This window comes from Mercurialis annua, linkage group LG1-X (genome assembly GCF_937616625.2).
Source record: "Mercurialis annua linkage group LG1-X, ddMerAnnu1.2, whole genome shotgun sequence".
NCBI lineage: Eukaryota > Viridiplantae > Streptophyta > Magnoliopsida > Malpighiales > Euphorbiaceae > Mercurialis > Mercurialis annua.
Window position 1 is genome coordinate 5,190,730 of NC_065570.1, and position 22,646 is coordinate 5,213,375.

Sequence of the window (22,646 nt, forward strand, 5' to 3'; positions counted from 1 at the left end):
TATGGTAGAGTATAATTCCTGATAATCACCTCAAGAACAGATACTTCATTGAAATTCAATATACATACAACAGCATAAGCATCAAGAACATGCAATTGACACATGCATACCTTTCAATTATGCAAATCTAAATTGGATTATTTTACACAAGCACAATATAGTGTTTGAGGTACATAGGTACATAGCCTAGAAATTGCATACAAAATTATGGAGAACAATATGCATGAGTCTACCAAGTGGCACAACCATAATTTTTTGCTAAATTTCATATTACTATTTAGGACAAAAGCTGAGCTAAATTTCATCTTACTATTTAGTTCACTTTTGTCCTCTTGATAGCCCGGACTTAACCTTACTCTAACTCTAATTTCACTAAAAAATACACTTCATGATTAACCTTTACTTATAAATCACTCAGCTTCTTCTTAATTATTCTATATGAAGTGCATCCACTTCTCTAACAAGTTACAAATATACGTGAAAAGTTTGTTATCTATATTCTAAATATACTTAATAGTTAATGAATATAAATTTTTAATTTTTAATTTTTAAATTCTTTTTTTATATATAAATCAAGCTAAAAAAAATTAATTTTAGTCATTTTAATCTAATTTAAAAAGTTTACATTTAGCTTACTTTTAAAAATTATTTAAATGACATATAAAATGATACATAAAAATTATACTTGTACAAATCATGTGTAAAATTATAAATAAAAACAATTTTAAGATTTTCTTAATTACCATTAAAACATTAAAATTACATGATAAATTAAAGAATTAATGAAATCAGAATAAAGTTACCAATAACCTTTTTAAAATGAATTAGGATTGTTTGAACTAAATACTTTAGTTAGATTTATAAAAAGCAAAATGTTTCAATTTTTTGGACCATTAGCCTTATATTTAAAGATAGATGTTTAAGCAAAGGGTCATCCCGGTCCTTAAAATTTGTGCGTCATGATCAATTAACTTACACTTAGTTATTTTAATCAAATAAAGACAAAGCTCTCTATTTTAAGGTCAATTGAGTACAAGATTATACAAAATGAACAAGTTTAGGGATTAAAATGATCTAATTTTATCCTTAATTGATCGAAAACATAGAGTATTTTCTCTAATTGATTGAAATAGTTAAGTATGAGAAACCACAATGACCCTTTTTGTTCATAAATTTTTATACTTCAATCATTAAATTTAAAATACTCATATAACATATTAGTGGTTGGAGCAAAAATAGATAAGTCATCCGAGTTATATAGATCATACCGGAGAAATTAGATAATAGAAGCAAGTCAAGAGTATGCAGGTAGTCATCTCCAAGGCAAGAATTGTCAAGTCCTGCAAAAAATGCAAGTATGGAAGCAAGTACAGCCCTTTTTCTTCCCTATTCTTCTTCTCAATGGGCCCCAAATACTTAAGATTCGTCGGTGCAGCGCCGGCTGTCTTATGCCGATGAAAGAAATAAAAGAAGTGGACCCCTCTTCTATTTTATAAAATGTGGCCTGAATAAGTACCAAACTTACTGAAGCAGACAAAACAGAATTTATTCCTTATTCCATTCCTTGCCTTCAAACTATGTCCAAGGACAAGCATCTTTCCTATAAAATTTTATATAGACTTTGTCCACCGCGACATCCGTGAATAGAGCCAATAACGCTCCAACACATCATTAAATATATAAAATTGTAACTTATTATAATATAATTGGCTCTATCGACTTAAAAAAAATCTCACCTTTTCATTCCATCATATATTTATTAATTTTGATGTTCTTGTTTATATCTAAATCCAAAGTTTTCAGGTGCACCAGTCAACAGAATCTTCTTCTATATTCCCCATGTATAACCACTTAAACCAATGTTTTCATGTCCCTTTCTGCTACCTGTGCCATATGCATTAATAACATTCAATTATAACCCAATAATTATATAATATGATTACCTTACCTCCAATAGACAACTGAAAAAACGTTTCTGATCATCTCCAAGGTCAGAAAACTTAAGAATCTTCTATGAGAATGAAAGGGTGAATTCAGATCAAAGGTCTCAAAAAGTTGATTCTCTTAACCCAAAAGTCAGAAAATTTCCTCTCATACCCTGGAATAAGATTCTTGCTTTTTGCTTGACAGACAAATGAGAATGATCACTGTGATTAAGAGTGTTAATTAATTTGCAGAAGAATTCAAATAGATATCAGGTCCCACAGTTGATCAATATCTCTCTTTTCAAGTCACTGTGAATATTGGATTGAGGTCAGGTCTTCTATCAATATTATCCCAAGATTCTAATGCTTCACTAACTATGTTGCACAGTCCTACGTTTCAGCGTTTCATTTCCGTTTGTCTAAAATTCTAAAACTTTAAATTTTTAATCTACTATTTTAAAAAAATTAAGTATTTTCATTGCCGTGCGACATAGTTCGCTAACTTTTTCACACCCCCAGTTGGCTTTATATAAAGCCAGGTTCAGCAGATGTTTGGTTTGTGGGCATCAACTTAAAGAGGCAATTGAAGAAAATTTCAGTTACTATCAAAATAAAAGATTGAAGAACACTGCATAATCAAGAGAAAGAGTAAAAGAAGAAGGCAACCGGTGTTAAAAAAAGTTAAACCAGAATTGGGTTTATAAGAGATAAAGATGTACCATCATCATCAGCATCAAGGAAAGAGTGTCCACTCCTCTTCAAGAATGTCAGTTCCTCCTGAGAGACACCTGTTTCTGCAAGGTGGTAATGGCAATGGCGATTCTGGACTTGTCCTCTCAACAGACGCAAAACCTAGATTAAAATGGACTTCAGATCTTCATGACCGATTCATAGAAGCAGTCAATCAGCTTGGAGGAGCAGACAGTGAGTATACAAATTAATTTCAAAAGACAACAGCAGGGTATTAATTAAAGTTCTGCATGGATTAACCTGTTTATCTTTTTACTTTGCAGAAGCTACTCCAAAAACAGTTATGAAACTTATGGGCATTCCAGGGCTTACCTTATATCATCTAAAGAGTCATCTTCAGGTATATTAGTATTACAATCTCCCAAAATTTTGATCATATCGGAAAACTATCTAGCACAGAAACAGAAACACTAACAAAAATGTAAAAGGCGTTTCTTTAATAAAAATAATATGTAAATATAGAGTTTCAGAAAAGGTTCTGGAAACATAAATGAAATTTGAAATATAGAACTCGAGAAGTTTTCCTTCAACATAATCAGAATACGATTGTGTATTTTTCTAATTGAATTTTATGTTCAGAATATGTCAAATGCTAATTCTGTTTCTCTGTCATCAGAAATACAGGCTCAGCAAGAACTTACATGGGCAAACTAACAGTGGGAGCAACAAAATTGGTAAGCAAGAACACAGTATATATTACAAAAGAAATGTTTTCAACAATTAACTGAGAAATATTAAAACACAAGTCATTTGGTGCAGGTGCTACCGCGATGGTGGAAGAAAGAATACCTGAACCGAATATTACTCATGTTAGCAATTTAAGCATGGGAACTCAAACCAACAAGTAAGCAAACTTGAACATATTAACTCTTGAATATATTTCTGGTATAGCAAAAGCATTTTTTGCAGTTTTCTTACCTGAAATAAATTGCTGCACCAGAGGCATACACATTGGTGAAGCACTGCAGATGCAAATTGAAGTGCAAAGAAGATTACATGAGCAGCTTGAGGTACAGCTCTTCAAATGCAAAAAACTTCCCTTTCAAGTTCCGACATATTCAATTACACTACTACATTTATTTTGAATCTGCTATATTTGTATCTGCTGCAATAGATCTTAAACTGCTAATGCAACAGTCTCATTAATTTTATATAACTGAATAATTTTATCTAATTTTGATGTAATAACCAGAAACTGTAACTTGTTTGGTGCCTTCATATAATATTGCAATAGTTTTGGAACTGCTACTAAACATGATGTTACATACTGATCTAGGTGCAGCGACATTTACAACTCCGTATAGAAGCTCAAGGGAAATACCTACAATCAGTGCTCGAGAAAGCCCAAGAGACACTTGGAAGACAGAATTTGGGTAGTGTAGGACTTGAAGCCGCCAAAGTTCAACTCTCTGAATTAGTATCCAAAGTGTCCACTCAATGTCTGAATTCTGCATTTTCAGAGCTGAAAGAATTGCAGGGTCTCTGCCCCCAGCAAACACAAGCAACGCCACTCACAGATTGTTCAATCGACAGCTGCTTGACCTCCTGCGAAAAGGAACAAGAAATACACAATACTGGGATGTGTTTACGACCCTATAATGGCAATGTTCTTCTGGAATCAAAACACAATATTCCAGAAGAGCACGCGTTTCATCAAACTGAACTCAAGTGGGTTGAAGACCTAGAAGATAACAAAATATTTCATTCAGAACGAAGCTGCAACGATTTAACCATGAGAGTTGGACTCCAAGGAGAAAACAGGAACACGAGTAGTAGCTTCTCCGAGGGAAGAAGATACAAGGAAACAAACAATGGTGAAAATTTTCCTGATCAGACTAACAAGACAGTGGATTCAGCTAAACTAGAGAATGAAAATATCTCAAATGGATATAGATTGCCTTACTTTTCAACTAAACTGGATCTAAACTCCCATGATGACATTGACGCTGCTTCAAATTGCAAACAGCTCGACTTGAATGGTTTCAGTTGGAACTGAAATCATCGGACTAATACGGAAATGAGAAAAGTTGAGATAACAAGACATGTAATTCTGAATTTACATTAGAGCAGGAGGAAGGCTAACATGAGTTGCAGCCTGCAGCTGATCTCTTGTCCCGGCCAAGCAGCTAGGAACAATCAATCCGATCCGATGAGAATAAAATAAGTTAGACAAACACATGTACTTTTTATCTGTTAATATATCTCATTAAGAGTTCATGATTATCGTTCCAGAGAGAAAAAATAAATTGCAGTTAACTGCTGCTGAAAGGCTTAATCATTCAATTATTCTGTTCAATTAGTTCTAATTCATGGTTAGGTTACATTAAATGCTCAACTGCAAGTCCTCATCAGTCATTCTCATGTTCTTCATTCTCATTATCATTAGAATTCCAAGATTTTGATAAACAAGAAACTAAATTTAAAAAAGAATGCTAAATTATGCTTTCAGAGATTCCAAAATTGATCATGTAATGAATCAAAAAATAAATAAACCAACAGCTGTGAAATCTTACTATTTTGCAGTGCATTAAAATGAAGGCGGATCAATCGCATTTAATACAGCTAGGTCATCTACAATTCAGGCCGCCAACACTGGCTGTGAAACTGGCTTCCGATTCACGCCATTTCTGCGGTACGCCGTTAAAAGTGGCGTGTCACTGTTCATAATAGCCCTCGAAATTTTACACACTCGAATGCACATCTTCGTTATAGTTTACAATGTGAAATTCTGAACCACCAAACTGCAAATGTTTTCATCAGTTATCTTAACTGTGACTTCACCAATAATAATAAATCTTCGCTTCGTTCTGACTCACTATTGCAGATTTGCAGGTGCGGACTTTACCATTGGAAACACTGTATTTACGCTAATAGAGAATATGATCAAAAGCGCCATTTTCAATTTTTTACTTGATCAAAAACTCCATTGCAATGTTCATAATCTCGAAGTTCCAACTTCCCCTCCCTTTTGTAATTTCTTACAGTAGAAAAATGTTATACCAGTGTGAAAAATATAAATGAAAATTAAAGTTTTTTTAGTTAACTCATTTGACTCAATTGTTTACCACCAAAATGAATGATCTCAAAATGAATGAAAATAAAGGATCATATTGTTTAATTTTCAAACAAAATGAATGAAAATACAAATTATAATAAATGTCAAAAATCTCAAAATAATTTGTTCAATATTTCATACACATATTTTTTCAAATTATTGTTTACAATTAATATTATCTAAATAAATATAAAATATGTCGTACAAGTGTTATCCATATTTCTATTTAAATAAATAAATAAATGAACAAAACGATTTGAATGCATCTTGTATTGATACTTATATTCTATTTAATTTTTATGTTGATTTATGCCGACATAATTAATAGATTAATCGTATTCATGTTGATTTCCGTCGTGTCAATATAATGGGTTATCAAAATGAGTATCCCACAGAACAGTCGTGCCACGTCATTTTTACAACAAGTTAAGAATATTTGCGATAAAAAATCTTTAATTATTGTCTTGGTTTTTATCATTAAATATTGACGCATGACTAACGTTCATTAGTTGTACACGAATAACGTGGCACAACCGTTGTGTTGTATAATTATTGTGTATCAAAATACACGCGAGAACTACCAACCCATCTTAATACCCATAGGCTATAGACTTTAAGCCATTTTCTTTGTCGTTTTAGAGTTTTCCTTTTTGGAATTAGACGTTTTAGAATTTTTGGGAGGTGTCGTTTCTTCAAACGACAAGAGGATAAAAAGTTGAGGATACCGAAACCTGGGCCTGAAAATAGCACCAGGAAATCCACAATAAAACCCAAAAAACGGTCGCCCCATGCAACTCCGAACTCCCAAATCCAGCGAGCGACTTCAGTTCTCCACCTCGTCTTCTCTTCCCGTCTTCCATAAAGAAAAAAAAACCCTAAAATCGAACCAGAAAACAAAAAAATCGATTAGTTTGCTTAATTTAATACAAAAAACACAATTAAACTACTCATTCAATTGATGATAAAACCTTACGGTTGTCGAGTTGAGCAATGGGAGCAAGTCGAAAGCTACAAGGTGAAATTGATCGCGTCCTAAAGAAGGTTCAGGAAGGCGTTGACGTTTTTGATAGCATCTGGAACAAGGTCGCATCTCTTTAAATTTTTTTCAATTAATTTTCTCTTGTGGTTATACTTAAAAAATTAGCTATTTGACTAATTTATTGTTTTATCTTATAAGTTAGTAGTTAGGTGAACAATGTTAGGTGAATTTTGGATTTCTTATAAAAAAAATGCTGAAATTGAACTACTGCTTAACAAATTTTGAGCTAGAATTTGCTTAGAATTTTGACTTCATAGTGTAAATTCACGTGGATTAAGATGTATCATAATGCTTGCCAAATGCAGCACATTGAGTTTGAAAAAATGTGCAGTTCTGAATACATTTGAATGAATCCACTGATTGTACATTATTTTAGAGGTGAGGGACCATGTTCATTGTTATTTAGGTTTATATCGTGTTTAGTAAGTTTGGAGTGCTATTTTAATTGTTAGATAGTTATTGGTGAAATCGGAATTGAAATTGGAGCTGAAAGATTTTAGTGATGAAAGATTAAGTGTGTAACTTTATGATTTGAAAAAGGAAATTTGGAATTTTATTCGTTGTGGGAATTGTTGATTACGTTGATTGTTGTTTTTTTTTTATTGATATAAGGGATGTGCAGAAAATTTACAGTAAAGAGTGTAGCTGGGTTCTTGGCCGCATTTATTAGTTGAATCAAGACCTGAAATGCAAAATAATTAAATGCGTTTAAAATATGAGTGCTGAATGTAAATATTTTTATCCGACTAAAGACTTGCTTTTTATATTTTATGCATTTTATTATCAAGGAAAGAAGATAGTGTCAAAATAAAGTTTTGATATCAATTTTTTTTTTAAAACGTGCTCAAAGTTTTGGCAATTAGTGTAACATCAATTATCCAGCACCGTCACTTTTGTCAGAAAAACATTTGATTGTTGTAAGTTCTATCTTCATATCCTTATTGGCCTTAATGGTGGGCTTTTTAGTTGTCACAGATACTTAACCAACTATCGTTGTGCATGATTGCTGTATAATACTGTTAGATGTTGGTGTATGTCGTGTTAAATTTGTATTTTAATTCGACTCCTGGTCTCTTTATTTGCCCAATAATTTATCTGGAGTTTGTTCCTTATTATTGTCAAGTTGTTGATTGCGGAAGTGTATAATTGCTTCCAGGTTTATGATACGGACAACGCAAATCAGAAAGAGAAATTTGAGGCAGACTTGAAGAAGGAGATAAAAAAGCTGCAGAGGTATAGGGACCAGATTAAGACATGGATTCAGTCCAGCGAGATCAAGGATAAGAAGGTAAGTCTTGTTGTTTCTTTGTTGATATGATTTTTTGAATTAGTCTTGGCTTAAACACATATGTATTTCTTTTGTATATGGGGTCCAATGTTTCTGTAACACTATTTTGTGTGTCCTCTTTAAATTTGATTGGTTCTTGCTTTAATTCCTTCATCATTCATCATTACACTTACAATCCCTTAATTCCCTTCATCAGATTTCATGTGAAGAAACAATGTATTTTTGATGGAATGTGTTTGGTTTAATTTAAATAGTTCATTGTTTTCTTATGTTCACGGATACCAATGTTTCTGTAACACTAATTTTTGTGTCCTCTTTAAACTTGATCCTTTGGATTAATGTTACTTTATGGTGGTTATGGTGTTCTGTTTGTATTTGTTTGTTAGTGCATTTCACTGTTGAGAATGTGGTTTAAGTTTCTAATGTATGTTTTTGTGGGTCGATTTTTTTATACCAGATATATGCTCTATATTAACTTTTTTTATTTTTGTTTTATACTCCGACTATGATGTTGCGAAGCGTCTCAGCTTTTTATTCAGTTGATGTTCATTCTACACCAATAATTGAAGTTGACAGCTATATTTGCATTCATGTTCATGTAGGTTAGTGCCTCTTATGAGCAGGCTTTGGTGGATGCTCGCAAGCTTATCGAGCGTGAAATGGAGAGATTTAAGATTTGTGAAAAGGAAACAAAGACAAAGGCATTTTCTAAAGAAGGGCTGGGTCAACAACCTAAGACTGTAAGCACGAGACACTTGTACATTGACTTAATATTTTGGTGAAATGTTAGGAATTTGAATGGTGGGCTCAATCTCAAATTTGTCCGTACTCTCTTGGTTGATGTGGTGAAAATTATTTCTACTTTTAGACTTTTAGTATCAGATAAAGATAAAACTATCAAAATAGTCTTATAAGTTTTATCATATAGGCATTAAATTTACATCTTGATTTTTGAAAAATGTTGGAATTTATGCAATATGATATTTTTTTAGAGCAATAATTTTTGTAGTGTTTATTAAGGCACAAAAAAATAAAATTTTAAATGAATTATAAATAAGTGAAGTATTTAATTTGTGTCTTTGGTTTTTCTAAATTAGTAATACATAATTGTTCACTTCAAAAACATTGCAAGTATAATTTAAGAATATTGTGCTAAATTTACTATATCTAACCAACTTTTTAACTCTTTCAAAATTATTTTTTTCCATCTTAAGGGACAATAGGGAGTATATATTAACAGTTAATAAAGTATATGAGGCATCTAAATTATTGATTTTTATGTGATTTATAATCTTTTTAAATACGGTTTATCTCCTTTGGTGCTGTGATATGCTTGTAGATGGGGATGCAGTATAGCTGGGGTTACAAGCTAATAAGCTTTTGGTATCTAAATTGAGGGGAACAAACTGTGCAAACCACAAATGATCTTCTGTTGTTTTAATATATATTTTTATGGTGGTGATTATGGTATTAATCTTTAGGAGTTGGCTTAACATAAAGGGGTTATCTTATACGAAAAATATTTTTCATCATCATTACTTGTTTTGTCTAAAATGATATGTACAATTATTGCTTTTAGACTGATAAATTTTGGATGGAATCCTGTCATGTTTTAATAAACATAATAGTCATTGGTTTAATCTTAACCACTCATTAGAAAGAGTGTATATTTAACTTATATCATATTTATTAGAACATTGGGAGATTTCTAATCCAAAATTTAAATGTGTAGTCAACTGAATATGTCGAATCTTGTTGGTAGGATCCAAAGGAGAAAGCCAAGTCAGAGACAAGGGATTGGTTAAACAATGTGGTATGCAAAACAATCACAATTGTTATTTTTGGATTTAATTTCTTTCATTTGATGGTGCAATTTTTTTTGTTACATAGTATAGTTTTACTTAGTTAGTGATCATGCTTGTACAATTCATATATTGACTATATTTTCTGTCCGCAACTGATTGGTTTTGCAACTATGACAAGGTTATCAAATGGTTTATGGCATTAAAGTCAAGCAGGTGTATTAATTTCTTTTTTAAGTTGTACTTTGTTTAAATTTAAATAGTACTGTTTATTCAGCTGTTTATTGGTCTTTCGACATCATAATTATAGTTTATAGAATCAAAATAACATAATTTTTACTTCTTAAAGGAGCCATTTTTTATTTACCAGTGCTGTAACTTCTGTCCATGACTAGGTTGGGGAGCTGGAATCTCAGATTGATAGCTTTGAAGCTGAGATGGAAGGGCTATCAGTTAAGAAAGGAAAGACAAAACCTCCTAGGCTGGTAGGAGAAGAGAGACCATCTATGCATTTTGGAGATTTTTTCATCTTTTTTTATTAATTAAATTATTTTTCTGGATCTTCAGATGCATTTAGATACATCTATTTCGCGACACAAGCTTCATATAATGAAGTTAGAATTGATCTTGAGGCTGCTGGATAATGATGAATTGAGTCCTGAGCAGGTCAATGATGTTAAAGACTTCCTTGATGACTATGTGGAACGTAATCAGGTCTGTGTTTCGGCTTTCTGTGTCAACTAAATTAAGATTTACGAGTTGCTCATCATAAGTGAGCGGCTCTTAGGCATTAGTTAGGATATCTAGAGGATTTGCATTGCCATTGAAACTTCAAAAATAAGATGATGAGATTTGATAGTGGCTTCATATACCTGTTTCTGCCCAATTATCACCATTTTTGTTGTTTTTCTTTCAACATACAGGAGGACTTTGATGAATTTAGTGACGTTGATGAGCTCTATAGCTCATTACCATTAGACAAGGTGGAAACGCTTGAAGAACTTGTCACACCTGCTCTTGTTAAGGTAAGCTTGTACAAGTTGCAGCGTTATCTACAACTCTTCGACGAAATTGGATACGGAGTTTTTTGGTTATTTCATTTGTTATGCTGGAGATGTATACTTGATCATCGTCTTTCATTTCTCCCACATATATTTCTACTTCTGCTTGTTGGTTTCTTTGCCGGTTAAAATTTTAAGATTTTTCACAGGGTGCACCAGTTCATAGCTTGAAGACTTCTGTGACTTCACCTTCATCCCCATTGCCTGTATGTTATTCGTGCTTAATTGCCAATATTAATGTCTTTTTCTTTTTATTTGTTAATAGATTGTAAGCCTCAAGTGAGATTTTTTTTTTTTGGAAGTACTTCTGAGTTATAACTAGTAAAAGCCCTATGTAATTGTGAATTAGGGAAAAGGGGTTTTCTAGATCATCTACTACGCTATCATTTGTTGCCATTCTAATTTTAGTGTTTGACAATACATGCTCTGAAGTTAAGATTGCTTTTGGTATCCTGCTATTTTGAAATTCCACATAATTCTACTTTTATAAGGTGCTGAAATTTAAGTACGCGTCTTCACCATAGCTATTAAAGGTGAAAGGCGCTCCAAGGCGCCAAGGGGTCCTAGGGCCTGAGGCACGAGGCAGGCGCCGAAAGAAAAAAATTACTACAATAAAATGTATAAAAAAGTACATGATCATAAACTCAATGTATTTTAAAAAAATTTAAACCTAAATTGAAAGTCAAGTCTTGATCACATTTCGTGAAGAAGAAGAAAAGACTGTCTGCTGGCTTAGCTGTTTCTTTTTTTCTAATTTTGCTTCAAACGTTCAAAGCGTGCATTTTGAATGAATAGAGTTTATATTTTAAGTTAGGTTAAAATAACATTAGGTTGTTTTCAGAAACAATTAATTATAGGTTACTGAAACAGGGCCTTTTAAATTGAAACAAAAGCCAGCACGGCTAAATTAATAAGATACTGTTTTAATTAAAAGATATAAAAAAGGTTTTTTCTTTTCACCGTGGCATGTGACTCATGGAAGTCGCTCGCCTCTCAGAGGTTGAGGCCCCATGGCCGTTGTCTGAAGGGCCCGGCGCCTCAGGCGCACCTGTAACAACTCTGGTATCCACAGAGACTTTCATTGTATTGAAACTCTTCTCACTTTGTACAATGTTCCATATTCTGTTTTTAATTTCGGACTTGAATGACAAGAATTTATATTAGTGTTTTTTGTGATAGAATATTGTATTGTCCAGGCTACCGCTGCGACATCTACTCATCTTCAGGCTGCTTCTGTTCAAGAGCAAGCCGAGGATACGGCTTCTCAAGACAGTAATCCTGATATTGTTCCAAGAACACCACCTGCCAAAAGTAGCATGATTAGCTCTTCTGCTGCATCAACACCAACTGTAAATCATTCAACTCCTATTTCTGTGGGTGTTCCTGCTCATTCATTATCTGCTGTGTCAGCTTCCGCAATACTTTTAAATTCAACTCCTGTTCGAGGTGCATCAGAAAATGTCGCTGCTGTTGCTAATCCTCCATCTCCTGCAACACTGGCAAATCCTGCGAAGGAGGAAGAGATTGCAGGTTTTCCTGCCCGTAGACCATCACCATCTCTTTCTGATACTGGACTATCAAGGGGCATTGGTAGAGGTGGCCTCTCTACTCAGGCCCCATCTAGTGTTCCTCTTAGTTCTGGTGTAATTTCCAGCAATGGATCCCTTGGTACAGTAACTTCAGCATCCGAAATTGCAAAAAGAAATATGTTAACAACAGATGATAAATTCGGGAGTAGTGGAATGGTGCAGCCTTTGGCTTCTCCACTAAGTAACCGAATGATCTTACCCCAGGCTGGAAAAACTGCTGATGGAATTATGGCTGATTCTAGTAATGTTGGTGAAGCTGCTGCAATAGGTGGAAGAGCCTTTTCCCCTTCATTGGTCCCCGGGATGCAATGGAGAAATCAGAATGAATCGGTATGTTATTCGTTCAATTTTATGCACTTCTGCTGTAAAATCTACGACCTTGTTTATTTGTTGTTTTGAGGAGCTCTCTTACTAGTAAAAGAAAATGTGTTAAGATAAGAAATTTTGTTAATGAAGTAGAGGAGTTTTTTGAGAAATAGATGAGTTAATTGAGGGATATGGCATCTCCTAAACATGACCAAGAACATGACAATAAGCAAACACACAATTACGACTGACACAAAAAGGTTTCTCTCATCCTATGGCATAACTTGCAGGACATTTTTCTGAAATGTGCTGAAACATACCCAGTGATTATCCATGAGACGGTAGTACAAGTTACTAACTTCTGCAGTTCTCTGCCAACATAGTCTCTCGTGTCTAATAATAAGCTAGTATGGACTAGGGATTAACTCCAACCTCTTGATCTTATGATGTGCAAAGAACATTAACAACTATGTAGTTGACTGAATGTTAAATCAATTAAGTTTTGATTAGGAAATCATTAAATTTCATGCCAATTTGATATTGACTTGCATTAATATACACATGTTTTCTGATTTCAGGGACAATTTCGTACAAGAGCTGAAATTCCTCCTGATCAAAGGGAGAAATTTTTGCAACGCTTTCAGCAGGTTCAGCAGCAGGGTTCTAACACTCTTCTCGGTATGCCACCTCTTGGTGGAACACATAAACAGTTCTCTTCCCAACAAAACTCACTTTTGCAGCAGGTGTTTTTTCTTCTACAAGATATATATATATATATATATATATGAGTACTTTCCCTTCATTTTTCTTCTCTGGTCCTACAATTAGTTTTTTTCTCTAGCCAAAAAGCTCTTAGGATAGTTTTTAGGGTGTCATACTTCTGTCTTATAGTATTTGAAGAAAATGTAGCACGGATATATCATTTTCCATCACAAGCCTTGTAATTTGGATAAGGTCGCTTTTTTCTTCTTTGATTTGCTTTGTCAACTGGGGACATTCCTATCATATGTTTCTGCTACTGACCCTTCTATATTTTCTGACCCAAGCATTCCTGTGCATTTGATGGTAGTCTGTTAATATCTTCATTGATGCCTTTAGGTTTGAACATCCATCTTGATGCGAGAATTGTATTCATTCTTTCCATTATGAATCAATTATTACTTCTGTATGAAAGCATTGAGTTTAACTTCTCAAATCATTTAAATTGAAATCATAATTACAGAGGTATATCATTTTCTTTTATTTAAATGGATATGAAAGATTTTTTTTGGGTGAACTTTAATCATGCTTTTGATGTCATGGTTGACCCTTTGTGTTGATTTTTTTTTGTCATACGCACCATCTGATAATTCTATATATTTTCACTTCTGAACTTCAGTATGATTCATTATTATTTTAGCTTGATGCCTATCTTGTCATGCTCTTTCACAATGTTTGCAGTTTAATTCTCAGAGCTCCTCTGTCTCTCAAGCCGGTCTCGGACTTGGGGTTCAGACACCGAGTCTTAGTGCTGTTACATCTGCTGCCCTACAGCAGCCAAATCCCCTGCTCCAACAGTCTCAACAAGCTGTAATGTCAAAAGATGCTGGTACTACTTGATTAATTTACCTTGATTGATACACCACCATGAAATGTGCTTATGCTGATGCTATGAATGAACAACACAGATGTCGGCGTGTCAAAAGTTGAGGACCAGCAGCAGCAGTCGCAGAATTTACCTGATGAATCGACTGCTGAATCTGCCCCCGCGCCTGGGCTAAGCAAGAATCTTGTGAATGAGGATGAATTGAAAACTCCATACTCAATGGATACTCCTGTATGTACACTTATCCTTCGATCATTCCTGTTTGACATTTACAAGTCCAGGGGTGAATTTTTTCTTGTTAATTTGGGGAAGCGTGCTCTTTTCCAGGATTGATCTAATGGAATCAAGCTCAACTTATTTGCTGCTCTTGTTTTTTTAGAGCTATGGGTCAAATACATTGAATATCCAATTGCATCGTGCATTAATACTTTAAAAAAAAATATATATATATGCCTGCATTATGAATGTTTTTTTATATTTTCAGGGCTTCCTATCAGGGATATAGCTTTGATTCTCTTATATCTTATTAAGAGTATCATTGTTGCAATATAGGACAGTACTGATATTTAAATTTCAGAATGATGCGATGACAATTGCTTTTAATGCTTCATTGCTGCAGACAGGAGCATCGAGCTCTTTGCCGGAGCCTACCCAGTTGCCTAGAGATACTGATCTTTCTCCTGGACAGCCCATACAATCAAATCAATCTTCAATTGGCCTTGGCGTTATTGGTCGAAGAAGTATCTCTGATCTTGGTGCCATTGGTGATAATCTCAGCGGATCTTCTATGAATTCTGGAGCAATGCATGATCAGTCATACAATTTGCAGATGCTTGAGGCTGCATATCACAAACTTCCGCAGCCAAAAGACTCGGAACGTGCTAGGAGCTATAATCCAGTATGGATGCTGAATTATATTATATTCATCTTTATTTGTTCTGTTAACTGATAGACAATAATTATTTTTAAATGTTAAACTTTCAGAGACACCCTGCGCCCACACCTCCAAGCTATCCTCAAGTTCAAGCACCCATTGTAAATAATCCTGCATTCTGGGAACGACTAACCCTGGATAGCTATGGCACTGATACTTTATTCTTTGCTTTCTATTATCAACAGGTTATATATCATATGGTGTTCGTTAATTATATGTAGTATTGCCTTGTGGTTTAAATTACTGTGAGCTTGTTCTCAAGTTGGTTACTTTCTGCAGAATACTCATCAGCAATATTTGGCTGCTAGAGAGCTAAAGAAACAATCCTGGAGATATCATAGAAAATACAACACCTGGTTTCAACGGCACGAAGAGCCCAAAGTTGCAACTGATGAATATGAACAGGGAACATATGTCTACTTTGATTTTCATATTGCCAATGATGACCTCCAACATGGATGGTATGCTGATTTATATATTAATTTTTTAAATAGCTCCCATAAGTATTCAGTTTTGTTTTCATTTGAGTTGCATATATTTGTATTTTTATCATGTAATTCTGTCCAAGCATTGTAAACATGTTGGTTCGATGATAATACTCTGTTGTTTTCTCTAATCTGAATATTTTATGTCGGATTTTCATGGTAGGATTAAGTCTCATAGGGAGAGTGAGCTATTTCAGTCTTTGAGTGCATGATTCTTATTTTTTAAATCTTAGTTGTTATGTTATGATTTGCACTTCCTCTTTGGTTCTCATTTTGTTCTGTATTGGTATGTTCAGGTGCCAGAGAATCAAGACTGAGTTCACTTTTGAATACAACTATCTTGAAGATGAACTACTTATTTAAAAGATGTGCAATGCTACAACAACTGATTCTGGTTTGTGCCATGCCAATTGTGCTTGTTGATTTTCCAAATTTGGCTTTCAATTAATTAAATCCACTAGCAGTTTCATGTAAATTATGATTTGCTCTCGTCAGAATTATTAGAGATTCCTGCTTACAGTAGTTGTACTACAAAATGAACAAAAAAGGCCATGCTTAGAAATGATAGTTCTTCGTCAGTTAATTATAATAATCTTGCTTTCATATCTTCTTTTTTCGCATATAGCACGTATTTGTGCGAGTTTCTGTTATATGCCATATTGTTTCCAGAATCCATACATGCATTAGAAATTGCCCCAATTTTCTATTAGCGTTTTAGAAGTAACTTTGATAAATAAAAATGTATTAGCAGATGAAATGGTAAAGAGTATCCGGTTACTAAGAGCGCTCCATTTAATACAAATAGGTCCTGGATTCAAGTTACTATGGAGTAGGAGTGAAATCCTTTAATCCTTTCCAAAACAGAATTTTTTTTTATTATTGCAACTGTAATGCCAGAATTAAAGTTTATTGGTAAATCACCGAACATGTATTTATCTTGTATATTGATTTATTTGCAAATATGTTCTTTAATTCAATTTCGTATTTATCTGCAGGTTCCTAATTTTATCTAATTGCCAAAAATATTGAGTTCATAATCTTTTTTCTTTTACCTTGATTTTGCTGGAGTGTGTATATAGTCTGTATAGCAATTTTCAATTAATTTTACAGCTTCATGGCTAGCGTTGGTAAGAAAAATACTAAGCTTCTTTTTGGGAACTGATAACACTAAAGATTGTTAGATCTAATCTGTTGCTATATGATTAATGTTTTCAAGGCAATTTGTTGCGTAGTTTAGGCAAATTTCAGGTGGGTTGATTAGAAAGTTGTGGAGTTCTTACTTATCATTTAATCTTATTGTAATTGGCTCGAGCAAAACAATAAATTTGGTAATAAAGGTCGCCAAGGATCATGGGATATGTAATAGAAAATTATTAGAAGATTTCAAAGTGGTGTATTTAAGTAATAGATTTGATCGCCAAGTTAAGTAATAAAACTTTTTTATTTTAATAATAAGAATTCGCAGATGAGATTGTAAAAATAATGTGATCGGAAACGGGATGCATTTACAACTTTATGCATGCGGGTTTCTGTGACATACAAAACTATTTCAGATTTTAATCTTTCGAAAATAGTTTTTTATATACATTTTCATTTCCATGTTTGTCGTGTTTTCTTATATGTGACGTTTTTTGTAAATAGGTAGTTGTAAAAATCGTTTACAGAACTGAAAAGAATTAGAAAACTGGGAATTGTGGTGGTTAGGGCAGATAGGTAGGGAGGGAGGGAGGGGTGCTGTGGAGGGCTGCCGCCTTCTTTCCGTCGTCCAGAAGCCTCCTACGAGTAGTTCAGTTTTCGGAGATGCTTCTCTAAACAAGTCGGCCATATATATAGTCTGAGTCAAGTCTGAATCTGAGAAGCTTCTCATGATTGTCTCAACAACTCCTCAAAGGTATTATGATTGTGTGACAATTAATTCTTCATATAAAGTAAGTGGAGAAAGGTGACTCTTATTATGCTATTTAAGATCATTTTGCATTGACATATCTTATCAAAGATGACAACATCTTAAGCAAATTCAAGTTTGCAATCCTTATCTATAGATAATGTGGCAACTATGAATAGGACATGGAATCAAATGATGCTTAATATGCTCCATTTTGAGAAAATGACTTGGGAAGTTTCTTATTTTTTTCTTCTTCCAAGCTGCCAAAAAAATGGACAATTATGAAAAATGTGTATGCAATGTGTAAGAACCTTATCTCCTACTCTTGGAGAGTTATGGCACCCACATAATGAATAAATGTACTCGTTTGGCATATGTATATTAATAAAATCATTTAAACAACGCTATTGTTTAATTAAATTATCTTGTTGAACAAAATGGTGTTGTATAACTTACAACATTTGATGTTTTTAGGCCAAATGTCGTAAAAAGGCCAAACTTTTCATAAAAGTTTCACAAAAGTCCTGACCTTTCATTTTTGTCGATTTTGACCAAAAACAAATTATTTAGTTTCAATTATGGCCAACTCTCAATTTGATTTCAATTTGCCTATGTGACGCCTATATGGCATGCCAAATATTGAAAGGTCAGGACTTTTGTGAAACCAAATAATCCATTTTTGGCCAAAATCGACACAATTGAAAGGTCAGGACTTTTGTGAAACCAAACAATCAGTTTTTGGCCAAAATCGACAAAATTGAAAGGTCAGGACTTTTGTGAAAGGTTTGGCCTTTTTACAACATTTGGCCATGTTTTTAACATAAAACAGTGAGATAAATAGTAGTTATATTATATTTTGACTTCGGGTATTTTCAACTCTACATGTTTTAGAATCAATTGGTCTAGATCGGTTCTTAAAACGTCCGAAAAATATTTGGTACTCACTTTCATTTTTTTAATTTAGTAATCAAATGTTAGTTTATTTATTTATTTATGAGTAAACTTTAATTATATTTAACTAAGAAGGATTTTTACTCACCAAAATAAAAATAAATGGAAAATTAAAATTTAGTAACCAAAATGCATTTTTGATGGAATAAAATTGAAAATGAACAAATGAAAGTTTAGACACTAAATTGAAATAATGAAAGATTTGGATACTCTTAAAATCAATTACCCTTTCAAATTGTTATAGGAAAAACGTACTTGGAAGCAGTTTTAACCCTTGGAACCACCCAACTGTTTCAATTGGCTTAAATACACCAAAAATTAACAATTTTCGCGTATTTTTGGTATTTAATATAATATCTTGACATATTTAACATGAACTTTTCAATTTTTCACAATTAAAGCCACGCATGTGTTTCCTTTGAAAAATAATGTTATTTTACATGTAAAACGTTGTCAGTGTCTTTATTGTAAAATTTTGAAAGTTCATGTATTTTTTTGCCAAAATTAAAAAATTATGTTAAATATTAAAAACACGTGAAAGTTGATGATTTTTAATGTATTTAAGCCATTTCAATTCAATCGAAATCTATTTTTTTTAACTAAGATATGGTTAACGGGCTTAGCGGAGGTTAATTATGTTAGTCAATAAAAGTTTTCAATTCCTTATTCGAAATTATAATTTAGGTGATGGAGATTGAAGTGTTCCTAACTAAAAAGGTTTGCTGATAATCTAACTCTCTGCAGGCAAAACAGAATTCTGATCCAAACTCAAAAATTTGCAATTCCTTATTGTTTTTTTGTCTTGCAAAAGTTGACAAGACAACTTACTTAACTTTCTAATCCCTAAAAGCACCACATTTAATGGATCTTGTACATGCTGTCGGTGGCCGACCTCTTAAAACTTCATGGGAAAACTTTATTGTAAAGCAATATTAAATAACAAGACTAAATAAATGTCAAATATAAAATGAATAAATTATTTAGAGGACTATTTGTAAAGTAAACTTTAAAAATTACAATGATAATATATATCTCAATGTTTGTATGAGTATTAACGAATTGTTAACTTGTCAATTGATAGTTCATATTAAAATTTTAAAATGTGTTAAAATTATGATTTTTTTTTATTAAACACTTATCATGTTTTATACAAATGTTACTCCACTCTTTCTACATAATTTTTTTTAAAAAAAAAAATCTTTGCAAATTAAAGTTTCTTTTATAATAGATAAATGTTCATTAATAGAATATCCAAAGCAGTTATAAATTTTAAAATGCATTTAAAGTAATCTGATATAGAACAAGATGCTTGAGTAAGAACACATGTAATGTTGTTTGTAAATATATTGCTTAACAAAATTAAACAACCGGCAATCTAGAATAATACAATAAAACTCCTTTTAATTTTTATGAAAGATGAAAAATAAACTCTTATAAAAAAAATGAACTATTGGAAAAAAAATTGATCTTTGACAATTTCCATCTATATTGTTGAGTTGTCTTAAATAAGGTGGAGCTATTTTAATTTGAGGTATTGGCAAAAATAAATCCTAACGGTTTACTTTTTTAGCGATTTAAGCGTAACGTTTAAAAATTTACAAAACAAATCATAACCTTTCCAATTTTTGCAAATCAGCCCAATAACTAATTTCAGCCATTTTGCCATCTTTTTTATGCTACAAGTTACAAAAAAACGAAACGTTAGGATTTCATTTGCAAAATTTTAAAACGTTGGGATTTAATATACCAATAATATTGCTGTCACATAAGCAAATAGTGGCCGGAAAAGAGCTTGAGCTACAATTTGAAAAAATTGAAAAGGTTAGTATTTGTTTCGTAAAGTTTTAAACGTTGGGTTTGAATCGTAAAAAAAGTTAAACGTTAGGATTTGTTTTGCCAATACTTTTTTAGTTTTTATTTTAATAAAAAAAATATAAAAACAGTTGAATAAAAAAATATAAATTAAAATTGATATTGGCTAATTCTAAAAAAATTGATATTGGATACCATTAATATTAAAAAAAAATTATTTATATAATTGATGGTAGCTAACAAAATAAAATTAAAAGAAAACATTGAGATGATTGGTATATATCTATACTATATATAAAAGACGGATGGGGGGGACAGGCAAATTTACTGAATAATCCTTTTCAGTGTACTACTAAATAAAGGTTTTATAGTCATTAACTAATTAGTTATTTAATTAATCACTATTATAATTAAAGTTCTAATTAGAATATGTAGCTAAATTATCTCCAATTTAGTTTTTAATATGTAAAAAATAACTAAATTGTCTCCAAATGAGTAGGAATACCTATCTTTTAGTTTGATTGAAATACAAAATTAAAATACTGTATTTCGTCAATATAATATTATTTAAATTTCTATCTTATTATTTTTAAGAATATTATTAATAAAATTAAGTTAATTATTTAATTATGCTTATTATAAAATCAAAAGAATACAAAATAAAAATACTGTATTTCGTCAATATAATATTATTTAAATTTCTATCTTATTATTTTTAAAAATATTATTAATAAAATTAAGTTAATTATTTAATTATGCTTATTATAAAAGAAAAAGAAGAATAAATTCAGTATGGAAAAAAATTTAATAACCAAATATATTATATTTACTTTATATTTTCTATTAAAATTATCTATAATTATAAAATTTGAATACCAATAGCCGGACTATGGTTATGAATAGCATGTATGGGTCATAACAATATTAAAAATTATTAACAGAGATGAGGTGCCTTAAGTAATTAATGACCATAAAACTATAAAATAAAACCACAATTTGATCATTCTACAATTATGTTAGATTAAGAAAAATATATACACGGAAAAGAAGGACTAAAATCAATAGGATTCTATGTTATTGTACTAATTAGATGTTGTTGTCAACTTAAACTTCTTAATGACGATGTCATTAATAATTGAATTTATATTTTAATTTAATAATTAGTTTAGTAATGACCATAAAACTTCTATTTAACTAACGAATTAGAAAGGGCTTTTCTATTAAAATTATCTATAATTATAAAATTTGAGTAATAATTAATTTTTTTTTAAACAATTAAAATAGTTATTTAAAGTTTTTAATAAGATAAACTATTTCAAATTAACTATCATTTTAAATTTTATTTGATAATTTGACGAATCACACTACGAGTCACGTGTGAAACACGTAAAGCGGCACTAGTAATATTAAATGGATTGCAAGTAAAACTTTGAAAATGATTATTGAAAAACTTTCTTTTATATAATGATATCGGATTGTTAATGAATTCACACCCTTAACAAGTAATCACATTGCCTTTGAGATGGCAAAAGAATAGGTTCTATCTCTTTCGAAATTAACAAATTATAACATTATACCCAACTTTCTATGATAATAAATAACTTTATTTTTCAAAACTTCTATGATAATTACTTAATGCATATCAGATTTTGTAATAAATTATACATTAATCCGTCCAATATGCTGACTAGGAAACGTGACTAGGCGCTTTTATTTTTTATTTCTCCACATATGCGTCATCTCACCATTTTTAATTTACACTACCTAGACGCCTAGTCACGTTTCCAGGTCAACATATTGTACAGAGTTATCATAAAAATAATACTAGAAACCTTTGGGATATAAAATTAAAGTTGAAGAATGGTTAGGATACGATTTAAAGTTTAGGGACAGTTGAAGGAAAGAGACGAAAGTTCAGGACATCTGATGAATATTACCCCATAGTCTATTATGCACATTTTGTATCCGATTTCATGTTTTTAATATAATATAATATTTTTAATCAAAAAAAAATTTATAATTAATTTGGTTTAGGTAAAAACTACCCTATAACAAAAATAGGAAATCCAGTTTGACACTTCTGAATCAGAAATCAAATTAGAAACCTTTTCGAAGCTTCAATACTTGAATCAATTCATAACCTCTATTTATTGGTTACAATAACATTAATTCACAATAA

At 31.9% G+C, this 22,646-nt stretch overlaps 2 protein-coding genes and 1 long non-coding RNA gene across 9 annotated transcripts; 2 read left to right on the top strand and 1 right to left on the bottom strand.

Annotated features, from left to right (window-relative positions):
- Positions 1-713: 713 nt before the first annotated feature.
- LOC126664898 (uncharacterized) lies at positions 714-2,734 on the bottom strand. The gene is made up of 2 exons (XR_007637479.2): positions 2,645-2,734; positions 714-1,884 (listed from the first exon to the last, which is right to left on the bottom strand). It is a non-coding gene; the product is annotated as an uncharacterized LOC126664898 (long non-coding RNA).
- Positions 2,326-4,958, top strand: LOC126664897 (myb-related protein 2-like). Of its 2 annotated transcripts, none has more exons than XM_050357512.2 (6): positions 2,326-2,849; positions 2,939-3,015; positions 3,292-3,349; positions 3,435-3,519; positions 3,616-3,685; positions 3,958-4,958. In XM_050357512.2, exons 1-6 carry the CDS (start codon positions 2,639-2,641, stop codon positions 4,669-4,671), a joined length of 1,215 nt encoding a protein of 404 aa, XP_050213469.1. In that variant the 5' UTR covers positions 2,326-2,638; the 3' UTR covers positions 4,672-4,958. The 2 variants fall into 2 exon arrangements, with proteins under 2 accessions (XP_050213469.1, XP_050213468.1); XM_050357511.2 differs by having other exon boundaries at positions 2,329-2,849; positions 3,952-4,958.
- Positions 4,959-6,505: 1,547 nt separating this feature from the next.
- Positions 6,506-17,207, top strand: LOC126686848 (general negative regulator of transcription subunit 3). Of its 6 annotated transcripts, none has more exons than XM_050381134.2 (17): positions 6,506-6,813; positions 7,926-8,057; positions 8,660-8,797; positions 9,820-9,870; positions 10,255-10,344; positions 10,427-10,573; positions 10,783-10,884; positions 11,070-11,126; positions 12,117-12,839; positions 13,394-13,558; positions 14,256-14,403; positions 14,483-14,631; positions 15,020-15,298; positions 15,385-15,519; positions 15,614-15,795; positions 16,116-16,213; positions 16,815-17,207. In XM_050381134.2, exons 1-16 carry the CDS (start codon positions 6,721-6,723, stop codon positions 16,180-16,182), a joined length of 2,658 nt encoding a protein of 885 aa, XP_050237091.1. In that variant the 5' UTR covers positions 6,506-6,720; the 3' UTR covers positions 16,183-16,213; positions 16,815-17,207. The 6 variants fall into 6 exon arrangements, with proteins under 6 accessions (XP_050237091.1, XP_050237099.1, XP_050237082.1 ...); XM_050381142.2 differs by lacking the exon at positions 16,815-17,207 and adding an exon at positions 16,568-16,796; XM_050381125.2 differs by lacking the exon at positions 16,815-17,207 and adding an exon at positions 16,571-16,796.
- Positions 17,208-22,646: the final 5,439 nt, after the last annotated feature.

Bases quoted from the DNA above. Each gene is read 5' to 3' on its own strand.
- LOC126686848 (XM_050381134.2), top strand. From the start codon at position 6,721: ATGGGAGCAAGTCGAAAGCTACAAGGTGAAATTGATCGCGTCCTAAAG. The intron at 6,814-7,925 runs GTCGCATCTCTT...AATTGCTTCCAG, and splicing joins TTGATAGCATCTGGAACAAG to GTTTATGATACGGACAACGC. The intron at 14,404-14,482 runs GTACTACTTGAT...TGAACAACACAG, and splicing joins TGTAATGTCAAAAGATGCTG to ATGTCGGCGTGTCAAAAGTT.
- LOC126664897 (XM_050357511.2), top strand. From the start codon at position 2,639: ATGTACCATCATCATCAGCATCAAGGAAAGAGTGTCCACTCCTCTTCA. The intron at 3,350-3,434 runs GTAAGCAAGAAC...CATTTGGTGCAG, and splicing joins CAGTGGGAGCAACAAAATTG to GTGCTACCGCGATGGTGGAA. The intron at 3,686-3,951 runs GTACAGCTCTTC...ATACTGATCTAG, and splicing joins GATTACATGAGCAGCTTGAG to GTGCAGCGACATTTACAACT.